Consider the following 22,046-nt stretch of genomic DNA (forward strand, 5'->3'; position numbering starts at 1 on the left):
TCTCCCACTCCCTGCTGCGCCACTCTTCATTCATCCTCCCTCCCATCCCTGTGGCACATATGTACATATAATAATAATCATAATAATGGCATGTATTAAGCACTTACTATGTGCAAAGCACTTTTCTAAGCACTGGGGAGGTTACAAGGTGATCAGGTTGTCCCACGGGGGGCTCACAGTCTTCATCCCCATATTTACGGATGAGGTAACTGAGGCCCAGAGAAGTGAAGTCTCTATATGTTGCCAATTTGTACTTCCCAAGCGCTTAGTACAGTGCTCTGCACATAGTAAGGGCTCAATAAATACGATCGATGATGATGATGATGAAGTGACTTGCCCAAAGTCACACAGCTGACAGTTGGCAGAGCCGGGATTTGAACCCATGACCTCTGACTCCAAAGCCCGGGCTCTTTCCACTGAGCCACGCTGCATTTATTTATTCCTTTATCTATTTATTTATTTATAATAATAATGATGGTATTTGTTAAGCGCTTACTATGTGCCAAGCACTGTTCTAAGTGCTGGGGAGATACAAGGTAATCAGGTTGTCCCATGGGGGGCTCACAGTCTTAATCCCCATTTTACAGATGAGGGAACTGAGGCCCAGAGAAGTGAAGTGACTTGCCCAAACTCACCCAGCCGACAGTTGGCAGAGCCGGGATTTGAACCCCTGACCTCTGACTCCAAAGCCCGGGCTCTTTCCACTGAGCCACGCTGCATTTATTTATTCCTTTATCTATTTACTTATTTATATTAATGCCTGTCTCCCCCTCTAGACTGTGAGCTTGTTATGGGCAGCAATGCGTCTGTTTGTAGTTACAGTGTACTCTCCCAAGCGCTTAGTACAGTGCTTTGCACATAGTAAGCCTCTCAATAAATATGACAATTGAATTGAAAGGGCTAATGATGATGATAGAGGGCTGGGTGCAAGAAGCTCCTGACTCTTCTGGACTGTAAGCTCTGTGTCTACCAACTCTGTTATAGTGTACTCTCCCAAGCGCTTAGTACAGTGCTCTGCACACCGTAAGCACTCAGCAAGTACCACTGATTGATTGACTGACTGGACTCTGCTACCTTCGGCCTAGGGCTGAAAGGGCACCGTATCTTAGAAATCGATTCAAATCATCCCTAGATTGCAAGCTCCCTGTGGACAGGGATCATGACTGCCAACTCTAGTTTTTTTAATGGCATTTGTTAAGCGCTTACTATGTGCCGGGCACTGTACTAAGCACTGGGGTAGATACAAGCCAATCAAACTGGACACCGTCCGTGTTCCTCATGGGGGCTCACACTCTTATTCTATTGTGCTCTTCTGAGTGCTTAGTTTAGGTCTACTAGGGGAAGCAGCGTGGCTCAGTGGAAAGAGCCCGGGCTTGGGAGTCGGAGGTCATGGGTTCGAATCCCGGCTCCACCACGTGTCAGCTGTGTGACCTTGGGCAAGCCACTTAACTTCTCTGTGCCTCAGTTACCCCATCTGTAAAATGGGGATTAAGATTGTGAGCCCCAGGTGGGACAACCTGATCACCTTGTATCCCCCCCCAGCATTTAGAACAGTGCTTTGCACATAGTAGGTGCTTAACAAATACCATTATTATTATTATTACCGCATGCAGTCTGTGCTCAGTACATATCATTGATTAATTGATTGTTAGGGAGAAAAGGGGTGAGGAGAGTTGCAGAAAAAACACATTCATTGGCTGGGGAAGCAGAGGGAGGGGAAAGGGAGGGTAGGGGGAATTCAGAACAGCCCCCAACCTCAACCAATCAGTCCTCAATCCATCAATTAGTAGCTTTTACGGAGCGCTCAATAAATACGATTGAATGAATGAAGGAATGAGTGCTACTCAATCAACGGTATTCGTTGAGTGCACACCGCGTGCAGAGCACTGTACTAAGCACTTGGGAGAGTACAATACAACAGAGTTGGAGGACACATTCCCTGTCCACAATGAGTCCTAAAGAGGAAGACAGATTTTAAAATAAATTATGGATGTAGACATAAATGTTGCGGGGCTGAGGTTGGGGTGAACAAAGGGTATTATTATAATGGTATTTGTTGAGCGCTTACTATGTGCCAAGCACTGTTCTAAGTGCTGGGGTAGATACAGGTTGTCCCATGCGGCGCTCACAGTCTTAATCCCCCCCGCCTTACTTCCTTCCCCTCCCCACAGCACCTGTATATATGTTTGTACGTATTTATTACTCTATTTTATTTGTACATATTTATTCTATTTATTTTATTTTGTTAATATGTTTTGCTTTGTTGTCCGTCTCCCCCTTCTAGACTGTGAGCCCGCTGTTGGGTAGGGACCATCTCTATATGTTGCCAACTTGGACTTCCCAAGCGCTTAGTCCAGTGCTCTGCAGACAGTAAGCGCTCAATAAATATGACTGACTGAATGAATGAATCCCCCTTTTACAGATGAGGTAACTGAGGCACAGAGAAGGTAAGTGGCTTGCCCAAGGTCACACAGCCGACAAGGGGCGGAGCTGGGATGAGAACCCACGTCCTCTGACATCCGAGCCCGTGCTTTTTCCACTAAGCCCGTGCTTTTTCCACTAAGCCACGCTGGTACAAATCCAAGCGGAAGGGTGACATGGATGGGAGAGGGAGTAGGGGGAATAAGGGCCTAGTCAGGGAAGGCCGCCGGGAGGAGATGCGGCTTTAATAATGTTTTGAAGGCGGAGAGGGTTGTGGTCTGTCGGCTGTGAAGGAGAAGGCGGGAAGGAGGTGGACATCAAGGTGCAGTGAACAGATTGGTGATAGAGGAGCTAGAAAAGATGCTGGGTTGTGGAAGAAAATCAAAGGCAAGGTGATTGAGTGCTTTAAAACTAATGGAAAGTTGCTTCTGTCTGAGGCGGAGGTGGTATATTCCGAGCTCAAACTGCCCTTAGAACCGTCCCAGAAAAACCCGGGCCCCCCAAACGCTAAATTCCTCAAGCAATTCTGCAGCTTCCGCGGAAAAAGGAAAATCAAATGACAATCCCCAACAAACACAGCGGAATGGCCGTTCTCCGTGACGCCGGATTTTTTCTGTGGCACCGTACGAAGGCACTGGGGGAGATGCAAGATAATCGGGTGGTATCCAGTTCGTGTCCCCCATGGGGTTCACAGGCTCAATCCCCATTTTGCAGATGAGGGAACTGAGGCCCAGAGAAGTGAAGTGGCTTGCACCACAGTAAGTGATTTGCACACTTGTATTCTGCAAACAGTGTGTTGAATAATTACAATCGAATGAATGAATGAACTGGGCTCAACCAGCGGGCAAGTGACGGAGCCCAGCTTGGAACAGTGCTTTGCGTGGAGTAAGCACTTAACAAATACCATCATTATTATTACTGTAACCTCCCCAGCGCTTAGAACAGTGCTTTGCATGGAGTAATCGCTTAACAAATACCATCGTTATTATTATTGTAACCTCCCCAGCGCTTAGAACAGTGCTTTGCACATAGTAAGCGCTTAACAAATACCATCATTATTATTACTGTAACCTCCCCAGCACTTAGAACAGTGCTTTGCATGGAGTAATCGCTTAACAAATACCATCATTATTATTATTGTAACCTCCCCAGCGCTTAGAACAGTGCTTTGCACATAGTAAGCGCTTAACAAATGCCATCATTATTATTACTGTAACCTCCCCAGCGCTTAGAACAGTGCTTTGCATGGAGTAATCGCTTAACAAATACCATAATTATTATTATTGTATCATCATCATCATCATCATCAATCGTATTTATTGAGCGCTTACTGTGTGCCGAGCACTGTACTAAGCGCTTGGGAAGTACAAATTGGCAACATATAGAGACAGTCCCTACCCAACGGTGGGCTCACAGCCTAAAAGGGGGAGACAGAGAACAAAACCAAACATACTAACAAAATAAAATAAATAGAATAGATGTGTACAAGTAAAATAAATAAATGAATAAATAGAGTAATAAATATGTACAAACATATATACAGGTGCTGTGGGGAAGGGAAGGAGGTAAGATGTAACCTCCCTAGCACTTAGAACAGGGCTTTGCACATAGTAAGCGCTTAACAAATACCATCATTATTATTATTGTAACCTCCCCAGCGCTTAGAACAGTGCTTTGCACATAGTAAGCGCTTAACAAATACCATCATCATTATTATTATTATTATTATTATTATTATTATTATTATCTACTAGACCAAGCCGCTTTTCTAAATTCCGATCACCTGTCGGAAGGTGAGAGAAGGCACCAAGACTAGTGTGAGGCAAATTCGAAACGTCAGATGGGGCAGCCTCTCGCGGCCCCTGTGAAGTCGCACAAAAGCGAGGCTCCCAGCAACCGTTATCATGGCCTGCAGACCAAATTAAGGAACAGCTGTGATAGACGTCGGAAGGCCAAAGCAGAAGATTAGCCGGGGCTGGGCAGACCACCGTAAAAAGGAAAACTTGGCTGAAGACGCCCCAGGGCTCTGGACGCGCCTTCATGGGGTCTCTGCAGAGTGAAGATGGCTTCAGTTTCATCAATCCATCAATCAGTGGTACTTACTGAGCGCTTACTGTGTGCAGAGCACTGCACTAAGCGCTTGGGAGAGCGCAATACAGCCAAGTTGGTAGATTCATTCATTCATTCAGTCGTATTTATTGAGCGCTTACCGTGTGCAGAGCACTGTACTAAGCGCTTGGGAAGTCCAAGTTGGCAACATATAGAGACGGTCCCTACCCAACAGCGGGCTCACAGTCTAGAAGATATGATCCCTGCCCTCAATGAGCCTACAGGGAATCCTGAAAAGTTGAAAAGAAGATTTCAACATTCTCCCGCTGTTGGGTAGGGACCGTCTCTCTATGTTGCCAACTTGTACTTCCCAAGCGCTTAGTACAGTGCCCTGCACCCAGGAAGCGCTCAATAAATACGATTGAATGAATGAGTGAATGATTACTGAAGATGAAGCTCTACAGGACACGCAGAACCTCCCGAAATGGGAACCCGTGGCACTTGTTCCAACTGTCAGAGACGGCACTGTAGCAATCAGAGTTACAAAATAGAAAACCCATCTAGCGCCGAGGGCGAACTTGCTGAGATCGTCATCATCATTATGGTATTTGTTGAGTGCTTACTATGTGCCAAGCACTGTTCTAACCGCTGGGGTAGATACAAGGTAATTGGGTTGTCCAATGTGGGGCTCACAGTCTTAATCCTCATTTTATAGATGAGGGAACTGAGGCCTGTTCCTCAAACATGATGGGGACAAGTTTCCCTGTGTAAACTTGTTATGGGAATAATAATCATAATAATAATAGCATTTATTAAGCTCTTACTATGTGCAAATCACTGTTCTAAGCGCCGGGGAGGTTACAAGGTGATCAAGTTGTCCCACGTGGGGCTCACAGTCTTAGTCCCCATTTTACAGATGAGGGAACTGAGGCACAGAGAAGTTAAGTGACTTGCCCAAAGTCACACAGCTGACAATTGGCGGAGCCGGGGTTTGAACCCATGACTTTTGACTCCAAAGCCTGTGCTCTTTTCCATTGAGCCAAGCTGCTTCTCTAATGGAGAAGGGAAGGGAACACATCTGCTAATACTGTTGGATTGAACTCTCCCAAGTGCTTAGTACAGTGCTCTGCACATAGTAAGCGCTCAATAAATACCATTGATTGATTGATTGATTGGCTGACACATTGCTTGGCTCAGTGGAAAGAGCCCAGGCTTTGGAGTCAGAGGGCATGGGTTCGAATCCCAGCTCCACCACAAGTCTGCTGTGTGACCTTGGGCAAGTCACTTAACTTCTCTGAGCCTCAGTTACCTCATCTGTAAAAATGGGGATTAAGACTGTGAGCCCCACATGGGACGACTTGATCCCATTGTATCCCCCCAGCACTTAGAACAGTGCTTTGCACATAGTAAGTGCTTAACAAATGCCATCATTATTATTATTATTATTGCTTAAGCACTTGCACAACAAACAGACCATGGAAAAAAGCCTCCGGATCACAAAGGTGCCACAACCTCAAGAAGAAGAAAGGCAAGAAGAAGAAGCATTGTGGTCTTGTAGATAGACCACACTGTCTATAGTAGCCCATTGTTGGGTAGGGACCGTCTCTCTATGTTGCCGACTTGTACTTCCCAAGCGCTTAGTCCAGTGCTCTGCACACAGTAAGCGCTCAATAAATACGATTGAATGAATGAATTAGCTTGTATCTATCCCAGTGCTTAGTCCAGTGTCTGCCTGGTACGTATAAGCGCTTAACAAAGACCGTAAAAAAAAGAGAGAGATGCGATTGCACCAATTACTGAGGTACCACGTTCCCCTCCGTGTTTGCCTAGATCCTAGCCAGAGTCCTCCTGGGTTGGCTACTAAAGACTACTGCTCAAATGCTCCCAGGATTTCCAGGTGGGCTTCATACCATAGCATGGCACAGGAGATAATAATAATAATAATAATAATAATGGCATTTGTTAAGCGCTTACTATGTGCAAAGCACTGTTCTAAGCGCTGGGGGGGGGATACAAGGAGATCACGTTGTCCCACGTGGGGCTCACAGTCTTAATCCCCATTTTACAGATGAGGGAACTGAGGCTCCGAGAAGTGAAGTGACTTGCCCAAGGTCACACAGCAGACATGTGGCAGAGCCGGGATTCGAACCCCTGACCTCTGGCTCCAAAGCCCATGCTCCTTTCCACTGAGCCACGCTTTGTTGCCCGTCAGATACAGGAGAAGTACGGGGCATCAGTACTGCCCGCCCACGCCCTGCCTCTGGTCTAGTTGTCAGCTGTGTGACTTTGGGCAAGTCACTTAATAATAATAATAAAAATAATAATAATAATAATGATGATGATGGTATTTGTTAAGTGCTTACTATGTGCCAAGCACTGTTCTAAGCGCTGGGGGGATACAAGGTAATCGAGGTTGTCCCACGTAGGGCTCACAGTCTTCATCCCCACTTTACAGATGAGGTCACTGAGGCACAGAGAAGTGAAGTGACTGGCCCAAAGTCACATAGCTGACAATTGGCAGAGCCATGATTTGAACCCATGACCTCTGACTCCAAAGCCCGGGCTCTTTCCACTGAACTTCTCTGGGCCTCAGTTACCTCCTCTGGAAAATGGGGATTAAGACTGTGAGCCCCATATGGGACAACCTGATCACCTTGTAACCTCCCCAGCGCTTAGAACAGTGCTTTGCACATAGTCAGCACTTAATAAATGCCATTATTATTATTATTAGAACTCCCTCCCTCTTTATAGTAACAATAATAATGTTGGTATTTGTTAAGCACTTACTATGTCCCAAGCACTGTTCTAAGCACTGGGGGGAAGGTTGTCCCATGTGGGGCTCACGGGCTTAATCCCCATTTGACAGGTGAGGGAACTGAGGCCCAGAGAAGTGAGGTGACTTGCCCAAAGTCGCACAGCTGACAAGTGGCGGAGTCGGGATTAGAACCCATGACCTCTGACTCCCAAGCCCGGGCTCTTTCTACTGAGCCACGCTGCTTCTCGACAGACCGACAGACCACCGCTCTCCCCACCTTCAAAGCCTTACTGAAGACACATCTCCTCCAAGAGGCCTTCCCCAATTACGCCCTCATTTCCTCTTCTCCCGCTCCCTTCTGCATCACCCTTGCATTTGGATTTGTCCCTTCGGCCCTACAATCCTCATGTATATGATGATGACGGCATTTATTAAGCGCTTACTATGTGCGAAGCACTGTTCTAAGCACTGGGGAGGTTACAGGGTGATCAGGTTGTCCCACGTGGGGCTCAGAGTCTTAATCCCCATTTTACAGATGAGGTAACTGAGGCCCAGAGAAGTTAAGTGACTTGCCCAAAGTCACACAGCTGACAATTGGCGGAGCCGGGATTTGAACTCATGACCTCTGACTCCAAAGCCCGTGCTCTTTTCCACTGAGCCACGCTACTTCTCTTAAGTATATATCCATAATGTATTTATTGAATGTATTTAATAATGTATTTATTTCTAGTAATGTCTGTCTCCTCCTCATGACTATATGTTGCCAATTTGTACTTCCCAAGCTCTTAGTACAGTGCTCTGCACATAGTAAGCGCTCAATAAATACGATTGATGATGATGATGACTGTAAACGCCTTGTGGGCAGAGAATGTGTCTACCAATTCTGTTGTGGTACAGTCAGCCAGTCTATCATATTTATTGAGCATTTACTGGGTGCAGATAATAATAATAATAATGATGGTATTTGTTAAGCACTTACTATGTGCAAAGCACTTTTCTAAGCGGTGGGAAGGCTACAAGGTTGTCCCACAGGGGGCTCACAGTTTTAATCCCCATTTTACAGATGAGGTAACTGAGGCCCAGAGAATAATAATAATAATAATGGCATTTATTAAGCACTTACTATGTGCAAAGCACTGTTCTAAGCACTGGGGAAGTTACAAAGTGATCAGGTTGTCCCACGGGGGGCTCACAGTCTTAATCCCCATTTTACAGATGAGGGAACTGAGGCCCAGAGAAGTTAAGTGACTTGCCCAAAGTCACACAGCTGATAAGTGGCAGAGCTGGGATTTGAACCCATGACCTCTGACACCAAAGCCTGGGCTCTTTCCACTGAGCCATGCTGTTTCTGCAAGCACTGTACTGGAGTACTAGAGTATTGGAGTACTGTATTGAGTGCTTAGGAGAGTACGACGCAACAGTGAACGGATACATCCCCCGCCCACAGCGAGCTTACAGTCTATGGGGGGACAGACAATAATATAAATAAATGACAGTTATATACGTAAGTGCTGTGGGGCTGCAGAGGGAGGATAAATGAAACAAGTGCTTAGTACAGTGCTCTGCACACATCATCATCAATCGTATTTATTGAGCGCTTACTGTGTGCAGAGCACTGTACTAAGCGCTTGGGAAGTACAAATTGGCAATCCCTACCCAACAGTGGGCTCACAGTCTAAAAGAGTAAGCACGCAATAAATACGACTGAATGAATGAGTCATAGTAAGCACATAGTAAGCGCTTAACAAATGCCATCATTATTATTATTATTATAATCAATGGTATTGATTGAGTGCTTACTATGTGTAGAGCACTGTAGTAAGCATTTGGGAGAATACTATGCAACCAAATGAACAGAAAAATTCCCTGCCCAACAGACATTAAACACAAACAAGACTCAGGTAGGATAGGGACCGTGTCCAATCTGACAACCTTGTTTATACCCCAGCGATTAACACAGTGCCCGGCACGTAGTAAGCACTTAACAGAGAAGCAGCGTTGTCTAGTGGATAGAGCGTGGGCCTCGAAGTCAGAAGGACCTGGGTTCTAATCCCAGCTCTGCCACTTGTCTGCTGTGTGACCTTGGGCAAGTCGCTTTACTTCTCTGCGCTTCAGTTCCCTCGTCTGTAAAACGGGGATGAAGACTGTGAGCCCCCCGTGGGACAACCTGATCACCTTGTAACCTCCCCGGTGCTTAGAACAGTGCTTTGCACATAGTAAGCGCTTAACAAATACCAAAATTATTATTATTATTATAATGGGGATTAAGACTGTGAGCCCCAAGTGGGACAGGGACTGTGTGTCCGACCCGATTTGCTTGTATCCACCCCAGCGCTTAGTACAGCGCCTGGCACAGTAGGTGCTTAGCAAATGCAACACAATTATCATTATTATTAATAATAGAAAACACCATAAAAAACACATGACGGGGAGCCTTTTGTGCGTGTGCACAGTATACCTGGGGCACAATTGTGAAAATATCCCTAGCGATATTTCCAAATGGATTAGCCTGGTCATGGGAAGGGACTATCTATTATATTGTTATATTGTACTCTCCCAAGTGTTTAGGACAGCGCTCTACACACAGTGAGCGCTCAATAAATATGACTGAATTATGTGTAGAGGCAGTCAGTTGGGAGAGTTGAGCTAAGGAAGGCCATTCCACCCCTGGAAGTGTAGTCACTCCGAGAGGTCACGGCTGACTTGGGACTGCCTTTCTAGATTCCCCGGAATCATCTGAATGCAACTCGAATGGGAATTGTGGAAAAGAAAGAGCGTGGGGAAAAAATCCAAAGTGCTTTTACATCACTTCCCTCTTTTCCTCTTCACAGCGACCCAAGGAAAAGAGTCAGGCGGTAGTATCTCCATTTTTGCGGAGGAGGAAACTAAAAGTCAAAGAAACGAAGTGCATAATAGGCCATCATTGTCATCGCCCGTGCTATTAATAACAATAATAATAATGATGGTATTTGTCAATCAATCAATCGTATTTATTGAGTGCTTACTGTGTGCAGAGCACTGTACTAAGCGCTTGGGAAGTACAAGTTGGCAACATATAGAGACAGTCCTTACGCAACAGTGGGCTCACAGTCTAGAAGGGGGAGACAGAGAACAAAACCAAACATATTAACAAAATAAAATAAATAGAATAGATATGTACAAGTAAAATAAATAAATAGAGTAATAAATATGTACAAACATATATACATATATACATTTTTGTTTGTACATATTTATTACATATTACATATGTATATTATACATAATATACATATATACAGGTGCTGTGGGGAAGGGAAGGAGGTAAGACGTGCTTACTATGTGCAAAGCGCTGGGGGGGGATACAAGGTGATCAGGTTGTCCCACATGGGGCTCACAGTCTTAATCCCCATTTTCCAGATGAGGTCACTGAGGCGCAGAGAAGTGAAGTGACTTGCCCCAGGTGGCACAGCTGACAAGCAGCAGAGGCAGGATTAGAATCCACGACCTCTGACTCCCAAGCCCGGGCTCTTTCCACTGAGCCACGCTGCTTCACTAAACCGAGCACTTACTGTCTGTCTGTCAATCGTATTTATTGAGCGCTTACTGTGTGCGGAGCACTGTACTAAGCGCTTGGAAAGTACAATTCGGCAATAAACATATGGGAGGGGGGAGGAGGTGTGAATAGGTTCATTCATTCAATCGTATTCATTGAGCACTTACTGTGTGCAGAGCACTGTACCAAGCGCTTGGGAAGTCCAAGTTGGCAACACATAGAGAGGGACCCTACCCAACAGCGGGCTCGCAGTCTAGAAGGGGGAGACAGACAACAAAACAATACATATTAACAAAATAAAATAAATAAAATAAAATAAATAGAATATGTACAAGTAATAGAGTAATAAATATGTACAAACATGTATACATAGTATGGTACGACAGAGTCGGTCGAAATGTTCCCCGCCCAGGCCGGTGACCGAGCATTCGTTCAGTCGTATTTATTGAGCACTTACCGTGTGCAGAGCACTGTACTAAGCACTTGCAGAGATTAGAACCCAGCTCCTCAGCCTTGAGCGCTCATCATCTAGCATGTGGTAGGGCTCACTTGAGCGCTTACCTCCCTTCCATCTCCTGAAGGTCACGTCAGTCAATCAAGGCTGTTTATTTAGTCCATCGGTCATTCAATCCATGGTATTATTGAGCGCTGACTCTGCGCAGAGCACTCTACTAAGGGCTCGGGAGAGTCCAATCCAGCGGTCCCCGTGGACAGGTTCCCTGGCTCAGTGGAAGGAGCCCGGGCTTTGGAGTCAGAGGTCCTGGGTTCAAATCCCGGCTCTGCCAATTGTCAGCTGGGTGACTTTGGGCAAGTCACTTCACTTCTCTGGGCCTCAGTTACCTCATCTGAAAAATGGGGATTAAGACTGGGAGCCCCCGTGGGACAACCTGATCACCTTGTAACCTCCCCGGCGCTTAGAACAGTGCTTTGCACATAGTAAGCGGTTAATAAATGGCATCATTAATTAATTAATGAGCTTACAGTCTAGAAGGGGAGACAGACATGAATATATATATATATATTACAGATAGTTAAAATCACGCAATCCATGGTATTTATTGAGCACTTACTGTGTGCAGAGCACAGTACTAAGTGCTTGGAAGAGTACAGTATAACAATATAACAATATAACAGATACATTCCCTGCCCACCATGAGCCCACCAGAGAAGCAGTGTTGCTTAGTGGAAAGAGCCCTGGCTTGGGAGTCGGAGGTCGTGGGTTCTAATCTTGGTTCCACCACTTTCATTCATTCATTCAATCATATTTATTGAGCGCTGACTGTGTACAGAGCACTGTACTAAGCGCTTGGGAAGAACAATTGTCAGCTGTGTGACTTTGGGCAGGTCACTTTACTTTTCTGGGCCTCAGTTACCTCATCTAAAATGGGTATTGAGACTGTGAGCCCCATGTGGGACAACCTGATTACCTTGTATCTCCCCCGGCGCTTAAAGCAGTGCTTGGCACATACTAAGTGCTTAACAAAAACCATCATCATTATTATTATTGTTATGAGCTTACAGTTTAGACAGGGAGACGGACCTTAATATAAATAAATTACAGATAGGTACAATCACTCAATCCATTCATTCATTCATTCAACTGTATTTATTGAGCGCTTACTGTGTGCAGAGCCATGGTATTTGCTGAGTACTTACTGTGTGCAGACCACTGTCTTCTAGACTGTGAGCCTGCTGTTGGGTAGAGACCGTCTCTTTACGTTGCCAACTTGTACTCCCCAAGCGCTTAGTACAGTGCTCTGCACACAGGAAGCGCTCAATAAGTACGATTGAATGAATGAATGTACTAAGGGCTCAGGAGAGTCTAATCCAACAGCATTGATAGACGTGTTCCCCTACCCACAATGAGCTTCCAGTCTAGAGGGGGGAACACAGCCATTAGCATAAATAAATGAATTAACATAAATAAATAAATTACGAATAGGTACGGTCACTAGCCATTAGCATTATAAATGAATTAGCATAAATAGCATAATTCATATAGCATAGTAGGTGCTAATTCATTCATAATAGCATAATAGGTGATCAGCATTAGCATAAATAAATGAATTAACATAAATAAATAAATTACGAATAGGTACGGTCACTCGATCCGTAGTATTTGAGCACTTACTATGTGTGGATCACAAAGGGCTCTGGAGAGTCAGTCCAACAGCATTGGTAGGCGTGTTTCCCTGCCCACAACGAGCTGATTCATTCATTCATTCATTCCATCGTATTTATTGAGCGCTTACTGTGTGCAGAGCCCCTTGAGCCCCTTCCTTCCTCTCCCCCTCGTCCCCCTCTGCATCCCCCCCATCTTACCTCCTTCCCTTCCCCACAGCATCTGTATATATGGATATATGTTTGTACATATTTATTACTCTATTTATTTTACTTGTACATATCTATTCTATTTATTTTATTTTGTTAGTATGTTTGGTTTTGTTCTCTGTCTCCCCCCTTTAGACTGTGAGCCCACTGTTGGGTAGGGACTGTGTCTATATGTTGCCAACTTGTACTTCCCAAGCGCTTAGTACACTGCTCTGCACACAGTAAGCGCTCAATAAATACGATTGATTGATAGAAGGGGAGACAGACATTACTATAAATAAATTCAGAGAGGTACACTCACTCAATACATGGCATTTATCAATCAATCAATCAATCAATCGTATTTATAGAGTGCTTACTGTGTGCAGAGCACTGTACTAAGCGCTTGGGAAGTATCAATCAATCAATCAATCGTATTTATTGAGCGCTTACTGTGTGCAGAGCACTGTACTGAGCGCTTGGGAAGTACAAGTCGGCAACATCGAGAGACGGTCCCTACCCAACAGCGGGCTCACAGTCTAGAAGGGGGAGCTCAGAGTCTAAAAGGGGAGACAGACATTACTATAAATAAATTCAGAGAGGTACACTCACTCAATCCATGGCATTTATCAATCAATCAATCAATCGATCGTATTTATTGAGCACTTACTGTGTGCAGAGCACTGTACTAAGCGCTTGGGAAGTATCGACGCTTACTGTATGTGGAGCACTGAACTCTTCCTCCCTTCAAGGCCCTACTGAGAGCTCACCTCCTCCAGGAGGCCTTCCCAGACTGAGCCCCCTCCTTCTCTCCCCCTCGTCCCCCTCTCCATCCCCCCCGCCTTACCTCCTTCCCTTCCCCACAGCACCTGCATATATGTATAGATGTTCGTACATATTTATTACTCTATTTATTTATTTATTCATTTTACTTGTACATATCTATTCTATTTATTTTATTTTGTTAAGATGTTTGGTTTTGTTCTCTGTCTCCCCCTTCTAGAGTGTGAGCCCACTGTTGGGTAGGGACCGTCTCTACATGTTGCCAACTTGGACTTCCCAAGCGCTTAGTACAATCAATCAATCATATTTATTGAGCGCTTACTGTGTGCTCAATAAATACGATTGATTGATTGATCGATTGATTAAGGGCTCAGGAGAGTCCAATCCAACGGCATTGGTAGAGGTGTCCCTGCCCATGAGGAGGTCATAGTTTATATGAGGGGGTCCCGTGGCTCCACGGGTTGGTCTAAGGGCCCCCCTCAGGGATCTTCCCTAAGCGTCCCCAACCCGGCTCCCATTTCTCATATAGAGAAGCAGCGTGGCTCAGTGGAAAGAGCCCGGGCTTTGGAGTCAGAGGTCATGGGTTCAAATCCTGGCTCTGCCAGTTGTCAGCTGTGTGACTTTGGGCAAGTCACTTAACTTCTCTGGGCCTCAGTTCCCTCATCTGTAAAATGGGGATTAAGACTGTGAACCCCACATGGGACAACCTGATCACTTTGTATCCCCCCAGCGCCTAGAACAGTGCTTTGCACATAGTAAGCGCTTAACAAACGCCAACATTATTATTATTATGGGTTCAAATCCCGGCTCCGCCTCCGCCAGCTGTGTGACTTTGGGCAAGTCACCTCACTTCTCTGGGCCTCAGTTCCCTCATCTGGAAAATGGGGATGAAGACTGTGAGCCCCCCTGTGGGACAACCTGATCACCTTGTAACCTCCCCAGCGCTTAGCACAGGGCTTTGCACATAGTAAGCGCTTAATAAATGCCGTCATCATTTCTGCCCCGCCAGATCGTCCATGGTGAAGCTGTACAAAGGCCTGGCTTCGCAGTGTGCCAACCCCAGCCACGAGCTCTCCCCGGGGCCCGGGCCGGGCCCCGGGCCCGGCCCCGACGCCCTCCGCGATGGCGGGATACACGCTGAAGAGATGCTGCCGCCCTACCCTTCCTCCAGCAGCGCTGGCCCCGCCGCCACGTAAGCACCGGCCCGTGGGGAGGGGTCATCATCATCATCAATCGTATTTATTGAGCGCTTACTATGTGCAGGGTCAGAGGTCATTCCACCACCCCTTCCCAGCCGCCCCCCAACTTCCAGCCTGGGCCTTTCCGCTGCAGCCCTTGATGGCGCCTGGATCTCCTGGACCGGGCAGAAGCTGGGGAGGGAGAGAAAACTGCCAAGGGCCAGAGGGAGCCATGGGGGGGGGGGGGCGGGGGGGCTGACCAATCAATCAATCAATCGTATTTATTGAGCGCTTACTGTGTGCAGAGCACTGGACTAAGCGCTTGGGAAGTACAAGTTGGCAACGTATAGAGACAGTCCCTACCCAACAGTGGGCTCACAGTCTAAAACCAGACTGGGACATTTTTCTCCTCGTCCCTACCCAACAGTGGGCACACAGTCTAAAACCAGATTGGGACACTTTTCTCCTCGTGGCCTGGATGTCGGGCAGATGAAGCAGCGTGGCTCAGTGGAAAGAGCCCGGGCTTTGGAGTCGGAGGTCACGGGTTCGTATCCCGACTCCGCCACATGTCTGCTGTGTGATCTTGGGCAAGTCACTTCACTTCTCTGGGCCTCAGTTCCCTCATCTGTAAAATGGGGATTAAGACTGTGAGCCCCACGTGGGACAACCTGATCACCCTGTATCCTCCCCAGCGCTTAGAACAGTGCTTTGCCATAGTAAGTGCTTAACAAATGCCAATTATTATTATTATTATTATTGTCAGCTGGGTGACTTTGGGCAAGTCACTTCACTCCTCTGTGCCTCAGGGACCTCATCTGTAAAATGGGGATTGAGACTGTGAGCCCCACATGGGACAACCTGATCACCTTGTATCCACCCCCCAAGAACTTAGAACAGTGCTTCGCACATAGCAAGCGCTTAACAAATGCCATTATGGAGAAGCAGCATGGCTCAGTGGAAAGAGCATGGGCTTTGGGCAAGTCACTTAACTTCTCTGAGCCTCAGTTACCTCATCTGTAAAATGGGATTAAGACTGTGAGCCCCCCGTGGGACAACCTGATCACCTTGTATCTTCCACAGCACTTAGAATAGTGCTTTGCACATAGTAAGCACTTAACAAATGCCATCATTATTATTATTATTATTATTATTTGGAGTCAGAGGTCATGGGTTTGAATCCCGGCTCTACCACTTATCAGCTGTGTGACTTTGGGCAAGTCACTTCACTTCTCTGGGCCTCAGTTCCCTCTTCTGTAAAATGGGGATTAAAAACTGTGAGCCCCCCGTGGGACAACCTGATCCCCTTGTAACCTCCACAGCGCTTAGAACAGTGCTTTGCACATCGTAAGTGCTTAACAAATACCGTCATCATCATTAATATTATTATGAAGGAAATCCAGGCCGACAGCACTCCGTCCATCCATCCAGCCCCAGCCCACATAGCCCCCGCCCCAGAGTTTATCAATCACTCAATCAATGAGAGGTATTTATTGAGTGCTCACGGTGTGCACAGCACTGTCTATTCATTCATTCATTCATTCATTCAATCATATTTATTGAGCGCTTACTGTGTGCAGAGCACTGTACTAAGCGCTTGGGAAGTACAAGTTGGCAACATGTAGAGACGGTCCCTACCCAACAACGGGCTCACAGCCTAGAAGCGGGCAGAGCAGAATACAACACTTTTCTCCTCCTGGCCTGGATGTCAGGAAGATGAAGCAGCGTGGCTCAGTGGAAAGAGCCCGGGCTTGGGAGTCGGAGGTCATGGGTTCGAATCCCGGCTCCGCCAATTGTCAGCTGTGTGACTTTGGGCGAGTCACTTCACTTCTCTGGGCCTCAGTGACCTCATCTGTAAAATGGGGATTTTGTAAAATAAAATGTAAAATGCAACACTTTTACGGGCAGGGGCTCCCTGCCCGTAAGGCATTTTCAGCCATTTCTATTCCGGGACAGAACGAAGCGAACTTTTAGAAACGTTGTTCTCTTGCCCTTCTAGACTGTGAGCCCACTGTTGGGTAGGGACTGTCTCTATATGTTGCCAACTTGTACTTCCCAAGCGCTTAGTACAGTGCTCTGCACGTAGTAAGCGCTCAATAAATACGATTGATTGATTGATTGATTGCCGCCATCCCTGGGAGTATGCCTGGAGCGGCAGGGAAGTCTGATCAACAAGGCGAGAGGCCCCTCTTTCCATTCCTCCCTTCGCATCCCGCCCCACCTAAAGCCAAAAGGGCCCGAAAATAGACCCCGGGTTGAGGCTGCCCAGTGACAGTCTGTTGCCAAATTATACTTTCCAAGTGCTTAGTAGAGTGCTGTGCACACAGTAAGCGCTCAATAAATATGACTGAGTGAATGAATGAATGACCATCGGGTAGGCCGAGGGAGGAGTCCCTCCAGAAACACTGCTCAGGGCTCCTCTTCTGCAGTGAGGGACAGGCCTTCACAGTAATGATAATAACAATAATAATAATCATAATAGCAGTATTTGTTAAGTGCTTACTATGTCCCAAGCACTGTACTAAGCACTGGGGTAGATACCAGAGAAGCAGCGTGGCTCAGTGGAAAGAGCCCGGGCTTTGGAGTCAGAAGTCATGGGTTCAAATCCCGGCTCCGCCAATTGTCAGCTGTGTGACTTTGGGCGAATCACTTCACTTCTCTGGGCCTCAGTTACCTCATCTGGAAAATGGGGATTAATCAATCAATCAATCATATTTATTGAGCACTTACTGTGTGCAGAGCACTGTACTAAGCGCTTGGGAAGGACAAGTTGGCAACATATAGAGACAGTTCCTACCCAACAGTGGGCTCACAGTCTAGAAGGGGGATTAAGACTGTGAGCCCCCCCGTGGGACAACCTGATCACCTTGTAACCTCCCCAGTGCTTAGAACAGTGCTTTGCACATAGTAAGTGCCTAATAAATGCCATTATTATTATTATTATACCAGCAAATCCGGTTGGACACAACCCTGCCCCAAATGGGGCTCGCACTCTTAATTCCCTTTCCAACAGATGAGGGAACTGAGGCCCAGGGAGGTGAAATGATTTGCCCAAGACCCCAGAGCAGACTAGTGGTGGAGTTGGAATTCGAATCCAGATCCTTCTGAATCCCAGGCCTGTGGTCTAACCACTAGACCTCGCTGCTTCTCTAAAGCCCCTGGGGTGACTCGTAGGCTGTGGGAGACATTGTCTTCCCACCTCCAAACTTTTCCAAACCTGGACTGAAAACAGAAAAGATATTCATTGGCCCCTAGACTTTAAGCTCGCTGTTGCCAAGGACCACATCTACCGACTCTGTTAGAGTGTCCTTTTCCAAGCACTTAGTATAGGGCTCTTTACATAGGAGGCGCTCAATAAATACCACTCATCGATGGATCCTTGGGTTCAGGCCCCCAAACCTCATCAAGAACTGAGCTCCCTTGCTCTGCCCAGGGCAAAAAAATAAATAAATAAATAAATAAATCATATTTATTGAGCACTTACTGTGTGCAGAGCACTGTACTAAGTGTGTGAGCACTGTACTAAGTGCTCAACTGGACAGTCCCCTTTCTGAGAGAAAAATAGGAGCCAGAGAGAGCAGCAGGAGCCCAAGGTAGCCAGCTGTGGACGAGCAGGGAGAGGGGTTGCCAACAGGCTTCTGCTTTGCCCCCTCCTGCCAAAATAATAATGATGATGATGGTGTTTTGTTAAGCACTTACTAATGACACTGTACTAAGCGCTGGGGTGGATACAAGCTAATCTGGTTGGACACAGTCCCTGTCCCACGTGGGGCTCACGGTCTCCATCCCCATTTTACAGATCAATCAATCAATCGTATTTATTGAGCGCTTACTGTGTGCAGAGCACTGTACTAAGCGCTTGGGAAGTACAAGTTGGCAACATATAAAGACAATCCCTACCCAACAGTGGGCTCACAGTCTAGAAGGGGGAGACAGAGAAAAAAGGAGGTGACTGAGGCCCAGAGAAGTGAAGTGATTTTTTAGCAAGGTCAGACTCTTGGGCCCATGTTCTATCCACTACACCGTGCTGCTTCTCCATAATTATGGTATTTTTTAAGCCCTTACTATGTGCCGGGCACTGTACTAAGCGCTGGGGTGGACACAAGCATATCAGGTTGGACACATGGGTAATATGGTCCATGCCCCCATCCCCTTAACCACATCAACACCTCAATCAGTTTTAGGTTCTGATTTTCTACCCTCCCTTTCGGTTGCCTCATGTCGATGTGGGAATTTGTATACAGTTCATCTAACACCACGTTGGGTTTGCAGTCAAACGGTTTGAAACATTCCCCCAACTGAGCCTTTCTAGCCCGGTGGTGAGAACTGCCATTCATAAAAGTAATAGTAATAACTGAGGTATTCGTTGAGCTCTTTCTGCGTGCCAGGCACTGTACTAAGCGTTGGGGTGGATACAAGCAAATCAGGTTGGACACAGTCCCTGTCCCAATTGGGGCTCACAGTCTCAATCCCCATTTTCCAGATGAGGTAACTGAGGCTCAGGGAAGTGACGTGATTTGCCCAAGGTCACGCAGCAGACAAGTGGTGGAATTGGGATTAGAACGCACATCCTTCTGACTATCCACTACGCCGTGCTGCTTCTCTATTAATGGCACAGCATCTAGTCACACCTGCCAGTTTCTACCTTTACTTTCGTGGTTCTTAAACTAATTCACACTTGCATTTTGGGGTAGCCACCCACCACCCCCTCCAGCCCCTTTTAAAGGCGCAAATTCCCTTCATGGCCCATTCTTTTATGCTTCTCAGAAGGCATCTACACCCCACAGAGAGACACCTATCGTTCTCTGATTTTGCTTGACAAACATCCTTATATTTCTTCCAGAGGGAAGGGATGGGGGGCAGCTTTTCTGTGGTTCACCTTAAATACCATTAGGCTCCATTCTTTTTAACTTTTGTAATCATCATCAATCGTATTTACTGAGCGCTTACTATGTGCAGAGCACTGTACTAAGCGCTTGGGAAGTACAAATTGGCAACATATAGAGACAGTCCCTACCCAACAGTGGGCTCACAGTCTAAAAGTGGGAGACAGAGAACAAAACCAAACATACTAACAAAATAAAATAGAATAGATATGTACAAGTAAAATAAATATATAAATAAATAGAGTAATAAATATGTACAAACATATATACATATATACAGGTGCTATGGGGAAGGGAAGGAGGTAAGATGGGGGGGGGGATGGAGAGGGGGACAAGGGGTGTAATGTGAACAGTAACTTACTTTGGACCAGAACATAATACCCGTCCCACTCTATAAAACCGGGTTCACTTTGCAGTCTCCTGAGAAGGGGAAAGGGTAAGTTGAGAGATGCCTGTAATCTAATTATCACACGGTTCGGCTAGGACAAGTCCTGAATCTTGTATTGTAATCTGTCAGTTGTCCATGTTCTTAATAGAGCCAGAATAAGGAGTGCCTGGTTTAGGTTCTTTCAGGAGCCCCTCTTGGGCCAGGGAGAGAAATAAAGTTCCTCAGGAATAACTGGAGGTACTGGTCTCAGAGCAGCAGCATTCTGTCTGCTACTTTGTTATACTGTAATAATAATAATAATAATAATAATAATAATAATAATAACAATAATAATAATAATAATAGCATTTATTAAGTGCTTACTATGTGCAAAGCACTGTTCTAAGTGCTGGGGAGGTTACAAGGTGATCAGGTTGTCCCAGGGGGGACTCACGGTTTTAATCCCCATTTTACAGAAGAGGTAACTGAGGCACACAGAAGTGAAGTGACTTGCCCAAAGTCACACCGCTGACAACTGGCGGAGTAGGGATTTGAACCCATGACCTCTGACTCCAAAGCCCGGGCTCTTTCCACTGAGCCACGCTGCTACTGTACTCCCCCAAGCGCTTAGTACAGTGCTCCGCATAAAGTAAGTGCTCAATAAATATGACTGACTGATGGACTGACCCGATGAGACTTGCGGGGGAAGTCGAGATAGGGGTTCGAATGCAGTGGGACGGTAGCCACCCGGTCCCTTTCTGCTTCCCGGAATCGCTTAGTGAACGGCAATCCTTAAAGCAGGTGGAATTTATGGATTCTTACAATAATAATAATGATGATGGTATTTGTTAAGTGCCTCCTATGTGCCAGGCACCGTACCAAGCGCTGGGGTAGATACAGGCAAATCGAGTTGTCCCTGTCCAGTGTGGGCCTCAGTCTCAATCCCCATTTTCCAGACACAGATGAGGTCACTGAGGCCCAGAGCAGTGAAGTGACCTGCCCACAGCAGACAAGTGGCGGAACCGGGACTAGAACCCGTGACCCTCGGACCCCCAGGCCCGTGCTCTAACGACTACGCCAACCCAACCTGCGCTTCTCCCAGAACTCGCGTGATTGCAAAAAAGACCCAGCCACAGAGAGCGGCCACTTCTTTCAACTGGTCTGAGAAAGAGCCCCGGGCCTGGAATGCCCTCCCTCTGCCCATCCGCCAAGCTAGCTCTCTTCCTCCCTTCAAGGCCCTGCTGAGAGCTCACCTCCTCCAGGAGGCCTTCCCAGACTGAGCCCCTTCTTTCCTCTCCCCCTCGTCCCCCTCTCCATCCCCCCATCTTACCTGCTTCCCTTCCCCACAGCACCTGTATATATGTATATATGGTTGTACATATTTATTACTCTATTTATTTATTTATTTTACTTGTACATTTCTATCCTATTTATTTTATTTTGTTGGTATGTTTGGTTCTGTTCTCTGTCTCCCCCTTTTAGACTGTGAGCCCACTGTTGGGTAGGGACTGTCGCTATGTGTTGCCAATTTGTACTTCCCAAGTGCTTAGTACAGTGCTCTGCACATAGTAAGCGCTCAATAAATACGATTGATTGATTGATTGATTGAAGGGCAGACAGGATGGGCGACGACCCAGAGACAGGGAGGCAGGCAGAGAGATGCTGGGGGTGATCAAGGGGATCCCCACTGGCTCCGAGGTCTTGGCTCTCTCTGAGGTTCGGAAGTCAGGGCTTTTCCGACCTCCCCCTCCGAACCACCACCGGG

At 46.5% G+C, this 22,046-nt stretch overlaps 1 protein-coding gene across 6 annotated transcripts in view; it reads left to right on the forward strand.

The window, feature by feature from the left end:
* The window catches only part of ARHGEF33 (Rho guanine nucleotide exchange factor 33), a 145,197-nt gene that overhangs the window by 99,955 nt on the left and 23,196 nt on the right, over positions 1 to 22,046 (forward strand). For all 6 annotated transcript variants that reach the window (XM_038746097.1, XM_038746091.1, XM_038746092.1 and 3 more), the window contains one exon: positions 14,863 to 15,045. In XM_038746097.1, coding sequence (XP_038602025.1) covers positions 14,863 to 15,045 — 183 coding nt within the window. The remainder of the gene's footprint in view (positions 1 to 14,862; positions 15,046 to 22,046) is intronic.

The sequence above is a fragment of the Tachyglossus aculeatus genome, chromosome 1 (assembly GCF_015852505.1).
Source record: "Tachyglossus aculeatus isolate mTacAcu1 chromosome 1, mTacAcu1.pri, whole genome shotgun sequence".
In the NCBI taxonomy this organism is placed as follows: domain Eukaryota; kingdom Metazoa; phylum Chordata; class Mammalia; order Monotremata; family Tachyglossidae; genus Tachyglossus; species Tachyglossus aculeatus.